Raw genomic sequence first — 19827 nt, 5'->3', positions numbered from 1 at the left:
ATATGAATTGCCTATTCAATTTATTTTTCTTTATTTGTTTGATCAGAGTTCTTGATAAATTAGGTTTTATAGTGAAATTGTATACGAATCGTGTTTAGGGTTTGGATTCTTTGAAAATTTATGTATCCAACAATTAGCTTTTAAGACTTGATTAGTATTTTGTAATGAACATGAGATAATTGTACACATAACAAATAAATAAATAAAAAGTGACTTTGAGGAGTTTTTTTTGTCACAAACCCAAATATGCATAATTGTGACTCCAATTTATTATACTTAAATAAATTATTATTCAAATTATAAGTTAATATATTTAATTCTGCAATAAATATTTTATAAATACATTTTATTAATTGTTGAGCATTCGTTGATCTACCTTTAACTCATTTCTTTTTAGTGATGTGGGGAATTGACTACTTTTTAGTGAACCAATGATAAGACAAGACAAGACAATTTAACCGATCTTATTTTTCTCTATTCTTTTTCTTATTCACACACACACACACATATATATATATATATATATATATGATAAAAATAAATTACCTTTGTCCAAACTAAAGATTTAAAAGTTGTGTTGATTTATTCAAATAAAGAATTTAATTAATAAGCAAAATTTAAATCAAAATAATTACTGAAATTTTAAAATTCCCTATTCCAATGTAAACACAACCCAAGTAAATTCCAATTCTAAATTGAGAACACCAACAACAACGAAATTGAATGCAACTTCTATCCTTAAAGTCATCCTGTTACAAAATAATATAGACACCAAAAGCCCCAAGTCATAATAATTGTGGAAATCTTATTAAATGTGTGCCATTCTTAGACGAATGCAATCCAATGGCAAATCCTCCGAAGTAACATTAGGGTAAATCTGTTTCCACACTCGAATACCAATCCTGTTAACCATTCCTATTTCTAACATCAAGCGATTAACACGAATGCGTACACACTTAGAACCTTTGAAACATTTTCACTTCCTAGTTTGGACGGTCAGAAGTCAACATAACAGAACAAGATGTTTATCATTGACGATTGGTTATTGAAATCCCAAAAAACACATTGGTGAAGAAATCTCACGAGCATACTCTTCTTACCAGACCAGACTTCAGGCCGAAACAGAGAAGTTGTGTAGAAGGTGCCAGGGTACGTGCTCATAATGACCATACACATTCGAGAGTAAGAAAAACAAAGCAAGGTATGGACAGCCCAGAAATCATATGCCGATAACAGAATTAATTTAGGTGTAGTTGCATCATGCAAAACTAGAAACCTATAATGTACAAATCACCCTCAAAGCCCAACATGCAGCAAATGAAGAAAAATACTGAATTCAAGCACACCTATAGTCCTATCAATTCAACAATTCTCATCAAAGATACATATAAACCACACACGAGTTTAGACCTCCTCAAGTTCCACTCTAGAACATTGATCTTCATCAAATTACCTCCTCCACTCTGCTTGAATTACCTTTCCTGCAAGATGAACACGCCCATTGATGATTATCAATCACAGTAAACAAAAGACACATGCCAGAATACAACTGATTCAAATTGAAATTTGGAAATTCTCATCTACCAAGTAGTTTTACTGTTGAATAAAAGCAACTGTATTGTTTCAGAATTTGCAATCTATTGTTTGGCATGATAAGTTAATTTGGCAATATAGCCAACGGTAATTTTAAATAAGAGAAATTAGTGTGTGATATATTTAAACCATTATATTTTAGGGTGAATTTTTCAAACCACTGTATAAATAGAAGAACTATATCATACCATTCCCATCTCTAGAAGATGATACGGTTTTGTCACTTCTGTGGCCCCCTTTGCCACCTGATTGAACTGGTCTCTGTGTCCTGGGTGAATGCGAACTAATTTTGCTGTTAGTTGAGGAAGGCAGAGAATGTCGCCGGGTTTGGTTGTTTGGTTCACTTCTGTCTTGTCCAAATCTTGGGGATCCTTGTGCCCTCAACTTTGCCTTTGCAGATTCAGTTGCTGCCATGTAACTCGGTAATGTTGGACTATTCTGTATACCATTCTCTGCACGGTCCTGCTTTGCTACAGTTGACGCTTTTCGGTTTGGTTTCTGGTTTTCACTGCCTATCGGGTCTTCTTTGTGACTCAAATCTCCATTTGTTAAGTGAGAATTTTCATCTTTATAAATAGGCTCTGGTAAATCTATGGGTTCATTTTTAACTTCGTCAGAAATGTTTTTATCTTTAGTTGTAATCTCAGTCAATGGCTTTGATTCCACAGTCACTTGATAACTGCTTGGAGTGTCAGACACTTCCTTAGTAACTGAAAGTCTTGGAGTAGTTTCTATATCTGGCACACTGGAAACGGTTAATGTTGCTTCCTTCTTAATCTTCTCAGTAGGAATAATGACCTCTTGTTCTGAAACAGCAAGGCATGAGGTAAGTGTTGCCTTTTCCAAATGTTCCTTTGGCATCTCAGATTCAACTTCTGATAGCACAGCATTCTCAACAACCGGGTTATGAACCTTTCTCAAGTTACGTTTAACCTTTTCAAGCTCACTTTGTGGATTTTCCTGCACAGGATCTGAGGGTTGGCTTGGAATTTTTCTTACGTTTCGTTTTGGTTTTTCAAATTCAGGATTTGCTTGCACTGGGACCGAGTCCAAACTTGCAGTAGGAAGCTTCCTGTTGGTACGTTTTGACTTGCTCATTTGAGTATCTCCAATTGAACTATTGCCATGCTTTCTTTGAGACTTAGTATCCCGAATTTTCTTGGGTTGGGGAACTGGTTTCCAAAAGTGAGATGCTGACCAGCGCTCCAACCAACTTAAGACTGAATTTGGATCACCAGGAACATATTGCAACCGCAGTGCCATTACTGTAGTTGATGAAGTAAGAAGCTGAAACAACAAACCAACATTATCACGTGCCAAAGTTAACTGACAGGTGAAAAAGACATAGCGTAATAGAACTATAGAAGTATATGCTCTAGATTTTTGTGAGTCAAGATCACCGTACAACTTTTCAAACCATACAACTTAAATCAAAGCAGAAAAACCTTTACTTTCTCGCTTAAAAGACAAGCTCACCTTATAGGAAACTTATCCCAGTGCAAAACCTCACTATTTTTAGATTTAACCAAACTAAAAATGGACATGACCAATATCATGCACAAACCCACTTATAGAACAAATAGTCAACATTTTAAAATGTAATCATAGTAGATATGAATTCCTCCACCTTCTACAGAGTTACATCCCAGGTGAATCAGAGCCTATTACTCTTCCTGTGAGTGAACAATTACAAGCGCTTTTGTAACAAAATTAGCAGATAATAAATTGCAGCCCATGCGATTAAAATAGAGCATGCAAACCCTTTGGTAACAACAACTAATTGATATTACAATCATGTCATCTGATTTAATTTATTTAATTTGGCATCTCTCAAATTTTTGGCTGAATTAAGAATATGTTTACACTTCCAATCTATAAAGAGATAAATAAGTCTTTGATGTAACACAAGTATTTCTTGGTATGCCTAACAGCCACAAACTTCATAAAACACTGTAACTTCAAAACTTGGAGCCCCAGCCTGGTACATACAGGCAGAACCTTTGGTTCCTCTTATTTTAAACAATTGGTGAGAAACATAAAAAAAAAAACATTGTTTTAGCCAGGCATATTAAATGAACTTATCACACACATGATGTAATGCAAGTTACCTTACGAATGAAAGCATTTGCTGACAGCTTTGTAATTTTCGTGGATATAGCAATTGACTTCACAAGTTTGCCATCCTAAAGGTACAATACATTCAGAAGGAAAATCATTAGCAGCAGTAGTTAAAAAATATTATACATGCAATCCCCCCCACCTACTCTCATCCCTGACTTGTAAACACTCAAAACTTTATGTAACAATAGCTATCTGTGCACTATCCAACAACCAAAAGAAACTCATTATAAAATTTGCAAATAGTTTAACAGAGATTGTCAACTCGTAGCAATATTTCATCATATATACACGATACATCAAGTAGTTTGAAAAAAACAATGTTGAAGACAGTCCTAATAGCCTGTACAATGCACCAACTTCTTTTGATGAAGGCAAATAAGTATCGGATACCAAAAGACCATCTTAGTTCAAGCAGTAGCGAATAGTTCAAAAAAAAAAAAAACATTTATCAGTGCAGAAAGTGTTCATTTTTAAATGTACTGCCATCTCAGTAAGATGTTTTCATATTTAATAGAGCTATTTAGCTCTAATTTGACCAAGATAATCAGAAGAATACTTTCACCAAGACAATCAAGCATATTTATTACTTGAATACTTTACCCCCACAAGGGCAGTTTAACCGGAAGAACACCAAGAGTAGGGGTGTAAGCGGATACAGATAACCCGCAAACCCAAACTGACCCCAACTTACCCAATGAATTCGAATAAGATTTTTCAGTGTTTGGGTTAGACCCAACTCAACCCGATCAAAAGTCGGCACTATCCAGGTCGGGTAACAGGTTTAGGGTTTTCAACTCGTTACCCGACCCGACCCAGTCATATATTATAATAATAATAATAATAATAATAATAATAATAATAATAATAATAATAATAATAATAATAATAATAATAATAATAATAATCTATACTAATAGATAAAGGGAATACTTCTTCCCTTAACTGTTTTTCGTCTCCACAATTGTAAACAATTATACCCTTAATTTTTAAGAAGAAAAAAATATTTTTAATAACTGTCATTAACCAACTCTAAATAACTACTCACACTATTATATATTTTTTGTTTATTTTACTTTTAAAAATATTTAGAGGCTCAAAGTGCCTCTTGACCCCTAGTAATAATAATAATAATAATGTGTTTGAATGATCATTTGTACAAGACAATACTCACTTTTACTCTTACTTAGTAACGAGTTTTATGTTTTAAGTTGATAACATTGTAACAATATAATATATTTATTTTAAGTTTTATTTTGTATTAATAAATGTTGGTTTTTTGAGTTGATAATAATGTAACAAATTAATAAATTCATTTTAGAGGAGTGATAAGGTGGTGTGGGTTCGAATCCCCCCACTAACAACTAACAATTAACAATTAACATTTGCCTATCAAAAAAAAAAAAAAAAAATTCATTTTAGAATTTAATTTGTATCATTGTTTGCTTGATAGGTTGATAACATTGTATTTGAAGCAATGTATCAAATGATTTATATATATTTTGAAATATTTAAATTTTTACAAAAAATAAATAAATTTAATTATGTTGACCTAATTAACCTAACCCAACCTGTTAAATTTTGATTAGTCGGATAACAGATCTATCCAAACCCAACCCGACCCGCTTACATCCCTAACCAAGAACAATATGATGACAACTTAACTTACTGAGAATTCAAATTTTGAGAAAAAAAATTACCAAAGGGCACAATATATTGCGCTTCTCATGGATTTCAGATCCAACATTAGTCTGTCTAACTCTTCCTCCACGAACAAGTGCTTGAAACTTGACAATACCATACATAGAACACAATGTAGCAACAGCTTGTCTCCTAACCAAGTGTCCACGGATGAGTGCTTGCAACCTTATTATGCCTTTTAGGGCCCTAAATGCTCTCCGAGCCTTCATGAAAGACACTCCAATTAGTTGAGGAATAATACCAAATATTACAACATTATAACAACCCAATACAATCAAAACTCAACAAAGATAGTTCCGATTAATCAAGAAATTGTTTATATGCCATCCTTTCATGGAAATAATCAATTACAAATTTATTAGAGACAGAAGCAATGAAGAACCTAAAAAGCAACAAATTCACTGATGAGATATGGATTTCTACAAAGAGTGCCATAGAAGCAGGAACCACCAAATCAGGCAGAGTTGATCTTTATCAAGAAAACAGTTTTTCAATAATTATTAAATGAAAGACATTAACTTAGTTTATCTTAGAGAAAATGGATGAAGTTACCACATATACTTGATTGCTTTTCTCGACAAAATAAGGTCTCCATTGGGAAAAAAAATGGGGAGGGGGAAAACAAACTACAGATGTCCAGTGATTACATTTATAACTCTAAATAAAACACTAAGCTTCAAGATTGAGCTATAATAATAATTAATAAATCCTCTAAGACTCTTCATTTCTTGATCCACCACCAGAGCTTCCAACTCAGATGTTAACATAATATACAATCATAGCAGATAATAAATTCCACCCATTGACTATCATTTTGCAGCATAAGTTAAAACATCTTTTTCATGTTTAAAGTTCAATTTTGTTTTTAGAAAGAAAACAAAAAGACACTTGCAATTTAGTCAGTAAAGTATTATATAAAACAGTGAGTTGCATACTAAATAACCCCTGAAAGCAGCCTGTGCCTTTGTGGCTGCTTCATCCTTTCTCGTTTTCTCTGGATCTAGTGCACCATCTTCATTGATAGATCCCACTATGTCTATTTCTTGATTGCCAGGTAAAACATTTTCTGCTTCTTTATTTTCCAGCTCTATGTCTTCCTCATGCCTGTCAATCGTATTGGCAGTTGGTTCTAAAGCCAAACCAGTTTCTGGCACCTTGGAAGTAACTATTACTTCTTCTTTTTGATTAACAAACTTCTACATGGAATTATAGTAAACCAAGTCAGGTATTTCACTACATAAGGTGAAAATCATATCAAAATAATATCAGTTTTGTTGGGAGAAATAAGTTTCACAGTGATACTTCCAATAATACAACAGAATTAATAATCCCTAGCAATGATTCCTATGTGAAAACTGTAAACTTAGGTTTTTGTGAACTCTGTTATGTGCACAGTGCAAAAATGATAACAAAAGCTAAGTCCCATGAATACAGAACCAAACCAAATTGTATCATTTATTGGAGAACAGAATCTGTGCTTTCTTCTTGCTGCCTTCATTCTCTCTATCCATGACAACATTTGATTAACAGTTCTGATGATGCCATTTGCATTAAAACTTAAAGAAAGAGGACTGCTATCAGCATACTATCTAATATACTCTTTCTAACACATTCTCTCCTCCTATTGGTTGAAATTTGTTAAAAATAACAAAATCGTGTAGATCTCACTCCTTATTTAATAAATCTCATTCATGATTTTGTAGCTTTCAATAAATATTATCCAATAAATCAGTTAGAAAGAATGTTTTAAAGAGTGTGTTGCAATTCTCTTAAAGGAAAATATAGAGTTGAATATTTATGTCAGATAAAAAAATAATGTAATTTGAAAGAATATTTGTGAATCCATTTATGTAATATGAATATAAATGAACATTGAGCAGAGTTGTTATGTTGCCTTAACTATCATAATATTACCTCTCTTCCTTTTGAAATATTTGATTTGGATGACTTTTTCCCAAACAGTACAGTTTTGATCCATTTTCCTGGTGACTTCCCCATTGTGAGACTGGGACCTGTAACAGAAAAAGGTAAAACTAACTAATATCTCAATTGATCCCATTATTATTGTTCATATTTCATAAACAGGCAAGTAACGAAGCCTGAAATAATGCAAGATGCCTGCTTGGCTGCTTAACTAGATCACCAAATTCAATTAACTTTATTTAGTGCAACTAAGGAAAAAGGTGAACTCTTGAATTCCTTTGGGTAACCAAGCATATCGGTGGGATAAATTAATGAAACTAGCATGCCCTCCATTGCTGATAAGTTAAAGCATTCAGAAAAAACAATTTTTTGTGATTTTAGAAATTCAGGAATGGAGATATCACTAAACATGTCAAGGATCATATAGAACTTTAAACAAAAATAATATGTTAATATAAGTTTCAATTGTTCCCATTTATAAAAGTGCATCTCGCAATGGCATCTCAGATAGTTTAATTTAGCTGAGGAAAAAAATCATATACTAGTAACTATTTTTCTTTCTTTTGGCAATTTTTTGGGTGAAATTGAACAACAGCTTTTTCTTCCATGAGGATATCGTTGGTCTCGGAGAATTAATAACTTTCCTTATGAAAAAAGAAAAATCGTCATTGAATATGTAATTAACAATAGAAAAATATAATCTCTCAACTAAAAATCAAGTATTATCAACAACTTACGATGACACAATTAATGACCAATCAACTATCAATAGTAAATAGACAGACATCATGCACAATTAATACCATCTTTACTCTAATGCAATAATACCGCCCCAAAAAAAGGGCATCATATCAATATCCTTTTTAATATGATGCACCGTCACCCATTGACTTTTTCGTAACCTCCACCGCAAAAACATCAGCAAAAAAACAAAAGTGCCATATGCCACCGACAACAATAGCGTACGGAAATGAAATGATGAAACAAATCACAAAGCAAGTTAGTATATTCGATCTCTCGAGCTCCTAACTTCTGAGTTTTGATTGAGCACTACAAATCTAAACAAATAACAGCTTAGAAGTAATCAATCAAGGAGTCATACGCACAAAACATAGCCACTAAAATCTTGTAAGACGACTTCACCAACGAAAAAATTAAAAACGTTTCACTTGAAATGCCGCAACATTGGATTAGAGAATCCGAATATGTATTAACGGAGAGAGACAAAAAAGAAACGTAGTTTAAAATGCAGCAAGCGGTGACGAAAACAGAAACCCTAGAACACACAAGATCTGCTACAAGCAAAAACTAGCAAACACGTAGCACTGCTTAGTCCTTGAATAAGTGTCTGAAATTGATGGTAACAAGCTAGATCTGAGGATTACCTGAGCAATGTGGAACCTCTTTACCTCAAATCTACCATTCCTGTGAACCAGAAGCAGAACCAAAGCATGAGATTACAAAATTAAAATAATGATTTGTTTTGTTTACTATTTTAGAGCAAGAAGATAAATATATACACCGGAGTGGACACGAGTAGAGAGAGAATTGTGTACCATGGAAGAGACAGATAGAGAGAGAGAGTGAGAATGATCTAAAGCTGAATAAATTTTGTGGTTGCTTTGTTTGTTGCTCTCTGTAAACCGTGCTAGCTGGATGAGTGAAATTTGAAAAAACTAAAATGTCTGAACGAAAACTCAAAAGCTTGGATAATTTGTGGGGAAATCACCACGTGTCATTCACGTCCACACTACACGCCTACACCCGCGTTCTCACCGTCTGATGAATTGACCTGATGCGGTTTGAATCGTTGACCTTGGTGCACGGTTTTAATCCAAGGGTGGAAATTACAGTTAGCGTTAGACCCGAGGACATGGTACGAGAAAAGGAAGTGGGTGTGATTTAAAAGGGGGTTGTTTCTGGCGAGTCCCAGTGCAGTTACTTCAAAACCAAGTGTTCCAGTTTCTTTAATCTTTATTCCGAAGCATAGCGAAATGACGCTTGCACCCCCGCGTTTTGAAGTGTGATTCACGCGTGGAAGCGCGTCTGGGAGAGATGAGACGTTGAAGGAATAAGGTGGACGGTGGAGATGAAAGCGCGTGGCGCGTGGCGAAGGTGATTTGCGTGGTGGTGGGTATGGGAGCCACGCTGGCAGGAATAGTGTGGTAGATTGCGTCGAGTGTGCGACAAAGAGAAACATGGAGGATGTAGGCGACGTTACTGTAGTGCAGTTACCGACCCCACCTTGTTATTAGTAGTTATTACTGCCCCTAAACGCACCGTATTCATGCATGTCTTGTATTGAAGAGTGGGGATAGGTGTTTTTGACTATAAAATTTAATTAATTAAAATTGAACTTTTATTTTCAAAGTCAATCAATTTTATTTTTTAAATGTGAATTTTATCATGAAAGTAATTCAGATAAAATTTAAATTTTATTTAATTGTAAAACTATGTAAAATAAGTAAAATAATTTTTTTTATTATATCCATTAATTATCTAACAATATTAATTATAAAATAGTTTAAATTTATTTATTAGTATTTGTGATTAAAAAATTAATAAATATAAACAATATTTCATTTATGTCAACATTTTTTGTATTGCGTTAATATATTGGCTTATTTCTTATATATTATTTTCACATTTCATACATTATTGTTCTTTTTTTATTAATGTAAATAAAAAAGTTTCAGTTTTATTAAAATTAGAGAGATATATTAGTTAGAAGAGCTTTGAGAATCCAAGATTCTATCTTGACTTTTGATCGTCCCACAAGCTCAGTATCTTCTCCAAGCTAGATACTAAAACCTCTTATAGTTGCAGGAAGATTTTTATAGTTGAGATGTATGAAGATTGAAGTTGAGAAGCTAGGATTTGAGAGTTATGCGGAAAGTTCTCCTCTTTTTCAGTCTTAGGTTTTTTAGAAAACTATTTGAGGTAAGAAAAGTTTGAATATTGTTCCTCTAGGTTGATAACGTCTCTATGATGTTATTTTGATGTGAGATTTTGATATTGAGATGGTAAAGAATTTTCTCTTGCTTGGGTTTCAATTTGGGTCTTCTCCAAGAGGATGTTTTTGTGTTGAAATCATGCTTGCATGTGTGGTCTTGTACAAGTTATGGGGTTATGTATGAAGTTAAAGTGTTAGATTTAGTTTTAGGTAAGGTTGAATGTCTTGCTTGGTGAGTTTTCCAATAATGATGAACCAAGTGTGAAAAGATAGACTTTAGCTCAACGAAAATGATAATTTGGACGAATCATGGTTGAATGAACCATTGTTGGCTTAGCCAAGCATACAAGTGTTTTGGGACCCTCATAGTTTTGCTCAATAAAATAAGCTGGCTAAGTGAGTTTTAGTCTCTTTAGGCTAGTATGAGAAATCTGCTCAATGATATTTGGCCTCTATGGTTGCCTTATTTTGAATCACTTAGTGAATGCATGGTTCTTTTATCAGCAAATATTGGTCTTTATGAGATGGTCATTTAATTTGCTTGGTGAATGGAGTCTCATTTAACGAATTTTTACTTTTATGATTGGCAATTTTTGGAGGTTCACTAAGTCAAATGTTTTGATTTAGTGAACCATGTCCCCTAATTTTTTGGTTGTTGAGGTTTTCTTACCAAGGGATTTTCACTAAGAAAAAGTTTCTCATTGATTTGAAATTTTCTCAATGAAAAGGGTTCACTCAATGAATCCCATATTTTTCTACATGGTGTTTCTAATGGATGTGTGAAAATGTTCTCAATAGCTTGGAAGACTAAAAATGTGTGATTTGTGTTTGTGTCCCATTTTGTGGTCATGAACCTAATCATGGTCATGCTTTAAATTGATTTATGTGCATATTGCATGACATTATGTGTTGTGGATTTTAGGGGTTGAGCCTCCTATCCTTGTAATGCTTTGAAAATATTTTCAAAGGTGATTTTTTAAAAGATAATGAGGTGGCTTCCAATAGAAACATTATGCTAAAATATTTCAATGGAAAATTTCGTTGAACGAATCTTTGGGATGTTTCGGCCTTCGTTAGGGATGGCAAGTAAATTAGCATTCGTGAGTAATAGTCAAAATCACCTTAAGTTTGACGGGAATATCCAATTTGATCGGGTACGGGTAATATGCGATTTATTAAATCGAGTATGGGGATAGGGATGAGTATATATTTATCCGCTCCGTACTTGTATTCACTTTAAATTTTTATAAACTTTTATTTTATTTTTAAAGAATTACTTTATATTTATATAATTTTCATTATATTTTAAATTTATGTCAAATAAAACTTAATTAATAAAATTTTGTAATTGTTACTTTATGTCAAAATTCTTATTTTTTATATTTTTTAGGAAAAAATTAATTATTTTTTAAACAAATACAAATATACTCAATATCCGATAAAGATGGAAATGAATATACAAATTTCATACTTGTCGAGTATAAGAACATGGATGAGTATATAAGGTACGAGAACAAGGATAAAGACAAAAATAATGAAACTCGTACCCACCTTATCCCATTGTCGTCCGGAGGCTTCATGATCTTATTAATGGGCATATTCTTCTTAAAACAAATTATTTTCTCCTTTAAATGTGTTGTGAAAATAGTACGAGTGAGTCTTTTCATATTTGTGTACATTAGTGTAAAATAGCTTTTAATTTTTTTTTTTTACTTTTAAAATTAGTTATTTTAATATTTTAACGTAGTTGACTTAGTAAGTGTGAACATTTAAAATTGATTATTTTAATGATTTTAACATAGTCGACTTAATAAGCGTGAATATTTTAAATAAGTTATTCACAACTAATTTTTAGAGTATAATACAAAATTGATCGTAAACAACCGATTTTAAATGTGTGGAGAGCATTTTGGGGCCAATGGAGTTTCCCCATGGTGAGTCACAAATAAGCCACCATTGCTACAAATAATGTCATCAGTCATCAAGCCTCTTCCCCTACCTCTCTTATTCCCATCTTCAACTCGGTCTTGCCACAAACACAAGTTAGAGAAGAAGGAGTTTTCATGGGTACAATGACAAACTTGCAACAAACACATTAACACAAATCAAAGACCACTACTTCGAGCATGTCGTAAAGGTCAGCGAATATGGGTCTCAAATCATGTGGTTGTGAACATGAGCCTTGTTTACCCTTTTTCACCACCCCCTCTTCACCATTGTCACCCCTTTCAACCCCACACGTCGCCACCATGTTGCCACCTCCACCATCTTTGGGTGTGATGAGTCTAACACTTTTGACCAGTGGGTCAATTTATAGGTCCAGACAAAGGTTGTTACTCTTCCTTTGATTTTGACTTCGAGAATGGCAAGGTTAAGCCTCTAAAGGGTGAGAGAATACACAAGGTGGGATCTACATATGCAATTGTATCTTTTACATCTAATATTTGAAATAAGTGAATGAACATGAGAAATGTTTGAAAGCCATGGGAGGGCGAGAGAATACATGAGGTAGGATCCACATATGTAGTTGCAATCCCTTTACCAATTGTGCATTCTTTGTTTAGATTTGCATGAATGCAATTGCTTACAAATTCAGTTAACAAAAAATTAATTTGGTATCTATAAAATTGGCTACACTTGTCATCGATTTTGTAAGTTGCGTACAAAATTGGTTATTTGTAACTGGTTTTGAAGGTGCACACAATAATTACAATTTTGTCACTTCATTTGTTTAAAATTGCCTCCAATATAATTGTTTTTGAAGGGACAATTTCGTTGGGTTGATAGATTGTTAGGGAGAATCCCAACCAAATTGAGTGGGCACATAAATTACGAATTGTTAGTAAATCCCTACCTAATGTGAGATAAATGTGTTGGATTTAAAGGATAGGAGGCAAGTTAATCACACACTAGGCATAAAATTTGTAACTTGATACTGTGACAGACTTGTACCCAAGCTTTTTTATTCTCGATAGTAGTTTGATGTTTTCTTATTTTATATTAACAAAGTTTGAAAGGCCATCTTAGGATGATCTAGTATGACAAAATTGAATAAATTGCTCATATAAGATATCTCAAAATAATGTGTGTGTGATGAGAACAATGTATGTGGGATGCGATGAGATGTGTGTTTCGCATATATAGTGTGGTGTATATGTTGACGTGTATGTGTTTTTTGTTGTAAAGATGTTGTGTTGTGTGAGAGCTTGTGGTGTTTGAGTTCTCTATAATTCATGTGATGCACTTCCCATTTACTTTATCACTTTTGATATAAAGTTTACCTTTTTATTGTGTATTTGATTGTGACATTTATATACTTGACATGAGAGCGAACCAGTATTAACTTGATCAAGCAATGGTTGTGAGCTACAAGAGGACCATTTGAGGATGGTGGGGTTAGAGATTTTGATCTCTTGGATTTTTATAGTGTGTAGATTGACTTTAGGATGTTTTTGTTTTGGCATATGTATATATTTTTGTGACAATGTAACCTTACAAGGAGATTTGTTTTTGGTGTTGGTGATTAGGATTTGGGGATTTGTTCATGATCAGAGGATAGTATGTAGTGGTTGATCCCTATATGTGTGTGTTTGATGTCCAAGTTTTTCTTATGCATGTTGGTCTTGGGATAGGTGACTTATCGATGATGTTTTATACATGTGTAATGATATGTTAGACCTTTATAATACGTGGAATCACACGAGGTGCGTTGGGATGAAAAAATGGAATTTTATGGTGCAAAGTAGTAGGATTCTCTTTTTGAATTTAATAAGATACTTCTTTCGATAATTGTTTTGAATTTTGTCCTTTTTTATTTTAGTCATACATTTAAATAGCTTTTTCTCTTTCAATATATTTTTTATCTCAATTTATTTATTTATTTTAATTTATTTAAAAAATAGAAGCATAAAGTACCTTTTGTTTTTCTAGTTATAAATTATTAACGGGGTGGAGACATTTTGTACCTCTATTAAAAATAAAATAAAAATAAGAATTAAATAATAAAAATATGTTGATCTAATTGATATTATGATTAATCCATTAGTTTTAAGTTCTTAAATTTGATTAATTTTTTTTTTATAATTACTTAAAATAAAATGGTATAATAATAAAAAAAAATGGAGATCAAGGTGGTTACTAAAAAGGATATTCCCTTTATATATACTAGTGGAGTCAAGGCACTTCGTGTCTCTATTAAAAATAAAATAAAAAATTAGCAACCCTAATGCATGAATTTTAGAAAAAGGAAAGTTTCTCAGTATATTTATTCATATGTTTTCTTGTGAGCATTATGTATCATTGTATCAAGGGTGTCTCAATGCCCCTCAACTTTTTATGGGGGTAGGATTCTATCATAAAAAGAAATGCTGGGCATAATGTTCATTTGCTCTTAACAAATATCCTTATAATTTTCTTTTCGTGATTTTTTTTTTCATATAATGCTTTTTAGAGCCTGCAAGATGCAATTATACCTTTTCAGATTTTAGGGGGTGAAGCTCAAGTGGTTCAGGTATATGTGACCATCCTTTGTTTAAAAAAATGTCAATTTTTTTAAACCTTCTTTTATATCATCTCTTTGACTGTGTAATATATTATTCATTTGGTTCTTGCAACACAGATAATGTTGAAGCCACAAGAAAAAATCATTGCAAAGCCTGGTAATTTGTTAGATGTTAGACACTTCAAATGAAAATTTTGTGCTATCATTTTGAATTGTAAACATCAATTATATGCTTTAATTAGTTAATATGAACTGATCTAAACATGATTTTTATAGATAATAATCAATATTACAACATGAGGGTTGTAGCCTTGTGACTTGGATGTCATGGGTTCAAATTGTGGAAACACCTCCCTGCTTGTGGGTGCATGGCTGTATATACCCCCCCCCCCCCAAAAAAAAATAAAAAATAAAAAATAAAAAATAAAAGAGAGTTCATGGCTGCCCTTTTCATTAATATTGTAACGGATGCTTAGGTCAATTATGTGTCAGGATGTTTATCAGCTTACCATGGTGCCAAATATTGGTCATGACTCTTCAGCATCAAATGTGGAAGAAATAACCTATTATTTGGTTTGCAAATATTTAATGATCATTTTGGACTAAATCTATTTTTTTAGTTTGCTCAAAATATTTGAGGAAGTACTTGAAAAATGTAGGATTGGAAAGGCGTTCCAAAAAATGAATAATGAGTTCCTGATTATCAAGTGAGTTTAAAATCATGCTGAATGAAAAAAATGTTCTGCTACAAAAAAAAAGAAAAAAAGTTAAAGCTTGTGAATGTAAGTTTTTTTTTCAATACCATTTGAGTTGAACTCAACTGGTTCCCAAACACACCCTAAATTGTTTTTTGACCTGTTGGTTCACAAGCTTGCTGGTAAGCACATTTTTTTTACTATTTTAGCTCCCCTATTTCTTATATGGGGAAGTATCTTCATCAAGTAGGTGTTACGTGAAGTAAATTTTAGTGAAAATGGAGATGTACAAATAATTTCTTTTGGTGTTTTCCTTGTAGTCCTCATTGTGATATCTTTTAATGTATATTGATACCAAATTTGTGTCTCTATGCATAAATAACTTGACTAATTTCGAATTTGTGGATCCAACCTATCAATATTTTAATGTCTGGATCAAGGATATTGTAATTGTAGGTTCCATGTGCTTTATGTCTGGATCTGTTGAAATGGAAAATGCCTACCTTCCAGAAAATGAAGTAGGCGTATGGCAGTGGTTATTTGGCAAAACAATAACTAGCATTGTTCTTCGCAATTCTGGATCAAGTGATGGATTTGTTGGAATTGCTGCACCTTATTTTGCAAGAATTCTCCCGGTAAGTACTTACATGCCTCTCCAAATCAGTTTATTAATTCATTATTACTCTTGTTTTAAGTCCCAAAGTTCATCATCTGAAACACAAATTTGTATCCATCTGACTGAAATCTCTATATGTGGTTATGTGTCTCTTACTTATTCAAATACAGATTGATTTGGCAATGTTCAATGGAGAGATTTTGTGTCAGGTATGACTAATTTCTTTACAATTGTTGTTTGGTTGGTTTTAATTCAGATACTAAACTTTGATTTCTATGGGGATACTGTTTGCTCAATTTTCTTTTAAATCTGAGAAACAGAATACAACATAACCGGTTTTGATTTTTTTTCTGTAGCCAGATGCGTTTCTTTGCTCTGTCAATGATGTGAAGGTTAGCAACATGGTTGATCAGAGGGGAAGAAATATTGTTGCCAGTGCTGTGGTGAGATAATTGGTTTTTTTCCCATTATTATTGTCTTTTTTATTAACTTGGTATCACTTGCCTGGCAGACAATCTTAGTTTTTTTTCATATTATTTTCTTTTAATACATCGCGTATAATGGACATTGTATGCAATGTCAAAATAGGCAAAAAGATGTTTTCTCAAACCAAATAGGTCAGTCTTCTGGTCATGCACATCTCCATATCATTTCTCTTAGACCATGTTCTTTTTTGTAGGGATTCTTGAGGCAAAAGCTATCTGGCCAAGGGCTTGCATTTATACTTGCGGGTGGATCTGGTATTCTTTTCTTCTTAACTGATACGTGCTTATAAAGTTTTTGCTTTTTTGTTCCAATTGCAACTCTTACCTCCTTTTGAATTCTTTTTTTGACTTTTAAATGCCAATTTGATTAAAATCTTACTCTAGACTATTTTCTTTTCCACCATATTCCAATGTTATTTCTCATTGAGGCGCTCTATTGTTTTCTGTTTATTGTTAGTTGTACAGAAAAATCTAGAGATTGGTGAAGTTCTAGCTGTTGATGTTTCTTCCATTGTTGCTGTGACAAGTACAGTCAATATCCAAATTAAATATAATGGTCCTGCAAGAAGGACAATGTTTGGGGTAAGTAACTTCCATATCTCGAGCCTTTTTATGTATCCAATCAATACTGTTTTCACAAAAAAAAATCCTTAAATTTTTGTGAGGGCTCATGAACTATGCATGTTTGGTATCTCCCATCCTCTCTGAAATTTTTGTGAGGGTTCATGAACTATGCATTTTTGGTATCTCCCATCCTCTCTGATAATGGTAAGACTTCCAATTTCCGAGTCTTTATGCGCATTGAAAAAGACTTTACCAGCTGACAACTTCAGTAGTAAACTTTGTAATTTGTGACCATATGATGGCAAAAATTGAGATTTTGCATTCCTAAACTAACTTGGAATTAAGTCTTCTAAAGTGGGGTGTAGTTTTTTTGTTTTTTTGGGTTTGCACCAAAGATATCTTCTAACAGTTAGTCAGAAACCAATTCTTTTCAAAGTGGAAAGATCACTAAAGTGGGTTTTGTCTATCTAAACAAAGTCTTATCGCCTTATACCCCTCACTTAAGAGAAAATTAAGGGAGTAAATTTTGCATAACCATATAGGAAACACAATGGGTCCAACCCTTCCTTGGACCCTGAGTCCCCGAGCATACTATGATCTTTGTAGCACTATGCTTCTCTTTTTTATGCCTTTTGCCACGCAATGATCAACATGCCCATAAAATTCTCGTCCACATGGATCAACAAGATCCTCGGTAGTTGGCATTCGGCAATTATGCATGATATAATGAAAATGTTAATACAGCCTACACCCACCTTTTTACACCGTATTAACATTTTCTGTATGGTGACCACAATGTCACTCTTGATCTTCATGCCATATAGCTTTCTTTTGACATGCATCTTCTAACACCCATAATTTTCTCAAGAATATGTTGTATATGATTGTGATCTCGAAATTGCAGGGTGACAATGCGGTCACATCTTCTAATAGGACCAGGCATTGTGTTCATACAAAGTTTACCTTTTCATAGATTCTCTCAACGAATTGCTAGGTAATGTTGTGTTTGAGTAAGAAAGCGAAGTCAAAATATCAGTTGAATAACTGCCATGGACTTTCTCTTCCTTCTACTTCTGCTAGCACGCCTTCGTTTTTTCCCCTTGTGAATTTTTAAGCGATTTAGTAATGTAAATTCATTTTCTGCTTTCCAGGGCGGTGACATCACCAAACATGAGGGAAAATCCGAAGTTTTTCATACAGATCGCAGTTTTCTTTTTTCTGGCGTATGTTGTCATTGTATCTTCATTAATATTAACAGATGTATGAAATTCACTTTGTATTTTCTTTTGTAGTTTTACTTTTCTCTTATTTTAACATATTATAGATACAGGAAAGGGGTGGGGGATTCAGAGCCTTGGATTCCTCGGCTGATACCGGATTTCTTGTTGGCAGTGTCAATTAAAAAAAAGCATCCTAGTAATGCTATTATGTCTATCACAAAAATAGGGTTTATTTGATATATTAGTCGACTAATCGATTTGAACAACTTTGCGGTTATGATATTTTGGATTTTCAGATTTTTAATATATTATTTTGGAAGAATTAAAAGAAAATTTAGGTGTTACTGTCTAATCGCAAACAAGGCTAGCATATCAAAACAAGGTGAAACGTTTTTTTTTTTTACTGAACAAGGTGTAAACTTATGTTTTTGGTTTTGATTTTGATTTTTGAAGCAATACCATTTATGTTTTTGGATATTTTTATTATAAAAGTAAAATAGTAGTAAAATTAAAATTCAAATGCTAACTAAAATTTCAACTTAGAGTTAATTTTGGATTTAGATTCAAATTTTCAAAGTGACATTAAACATATAAAAATTTACATGGAATTAAGATAACTGTTCATTAAATTGAATCCTTGAGAACCTTCTCGTGCTTCTGAAACTCACCAACTCGACCATGTGAGAGATGTGGAAGCCAACGAATGTAATTACAGATGTATTGTTGGGTACAATGGAACAAAGGTGTTCACTTCCAAAGTACATTGATTTCTTCTTCAGTAATACTCAACAGTGTACATAGTGTTGAAATAAAAGAATAAGACGGAAGAAGGAAACCAGCTGAGAGTGTCAACGATGGGGCAAGTCGTGTGTGAGTTCGCGAGTAGTGTTAAAGTTGGTCTAATCAATGGTGGTTCTAGTAGATTCTGAGGAACGAGACTGTCTGTGAGGAATTTATTTGCGAGAGAGGATAAATAATTTAGTGTGATTGATGTAGATATAATATATGAGAGTGAGATTAACTTAATAGTTAAAATAATGGTCACCTGCGTTTTTGTCGATAACTTATCTTAATATATATATAAATATATTCGTTTATTATATGAGTAAATCTATCTAAACTTATTCTATTCAATAGCTCATGTTTTATATCAAATTTCTACGATTCAATCGTTGAATTTAAAGATCTTAATTCATAGATAAATTTTGCAAATTTTTAGAAAATTTAAAAATCATTTGATACTTCATTTTATTAATTCAAATTGACGGATAATCATAAAATTATTTTATACATTGATTTGAATTAATGAAACGAAGTATCAAATAATTTTTAATTTTTAAAAAATTTGCAGATTTGATCTATGCATTAAGAACTTTAAATTCAACGGTTGGATCGTAAAAATTTGATGTAAAACATGAATTATTGAATGAAGTCTAGGTAGACTTACTCCTAAAATAA

The 19827-nt window shown here is 32.8% G+C and overlaps 1 protein-coding gene and 1 non-coding gene across 3 annotated transcripts; one reads left to right on the top strand and one right to left on the bottom strand.

Moving 5' to 3' along the window:
* Nucleotides 1-1224: 1224 nt before the first annotated feature.
* Nucleotides 1225-9232, bottom strand: LOC109807494 (protein IQ-DOMAIN 31). 2 transcript variants are annotated; one of them, XM_020370026.3, is made up of 8 exons: nucleotides 8892-9232; nucleotides 8721-8760; nucleotides 7327-7424; nucleotides 6348-6605; nucleotides 5412-5615; nucleotides 3702-3776; nucleotides 1782-2880; nucleotides 1225-1481 (listed from the first exon to the last, which is right to left on the bottom strand). In XM_020370026.3, exons 3-8 carry the CDS (start codon nucleotides 7408-7410, stop codon nucleotides 1450-1452), a joined length of 1752 nt encoding a protein of 583 aa, XP_020225615.2. In that variant the 5' UTR covers nucleotides 7411-7424; nucleotides 8721-8760; nucleotides 8892-9232; the 3' UTR covers nucleotides 1225-1449. The 2 variants fall into 2 exon arrangements, with proteins under 2 accessions (XP_020225615.2, XP_020225614.2); XM_020370025.3 differs by having other exon boundaries at nucleotides 6348-6608; nucleotides 8892-9231.
* A 2974-nt stretch (nucleotides 9233-12206) lies between these two features.
* LOC109794676 (uncharacterized) lies at nucleotides 12207-18608 on the top strand. Its single transcript, XR_014433800.1, has 11 exons — nucleotides 12207-12222; nucleotides 12591-12691; nucleotides 14739-14798; nucleotides 14907-14946; nucleotides 15941-16119; nucleotides 16271-16309; nucleotides 16457-16543; nucleotides 16780-16840; nucleotides 17043-17167; nucleotides 18054-18143; nucleotides 18301-18608. It is a non-coding gene; the product is annotated as an uncharacterized LOC109794676 (transcript).
* The last annotated feature ends 1219 nt before the right edge of the window (nucleotides 18609-19827 follow it).

Source organism: Cajanus cajan, chromosome 5, assembly GCF_000230855.2.
Source record: "Cajanus cajan strain Asha chromosome 5, NIPB_CcT2T_4, whole genome shotgun sequence".
NCBI lineage: Eukaryota > Viridiplantae > Streptophyta > Magnoliopsida > Fabales > Fabaceae > Cajanus > Cajanus cajan.
This window is presented reverse-complemented; position numbering and strand designations above follow the sequence as displayed.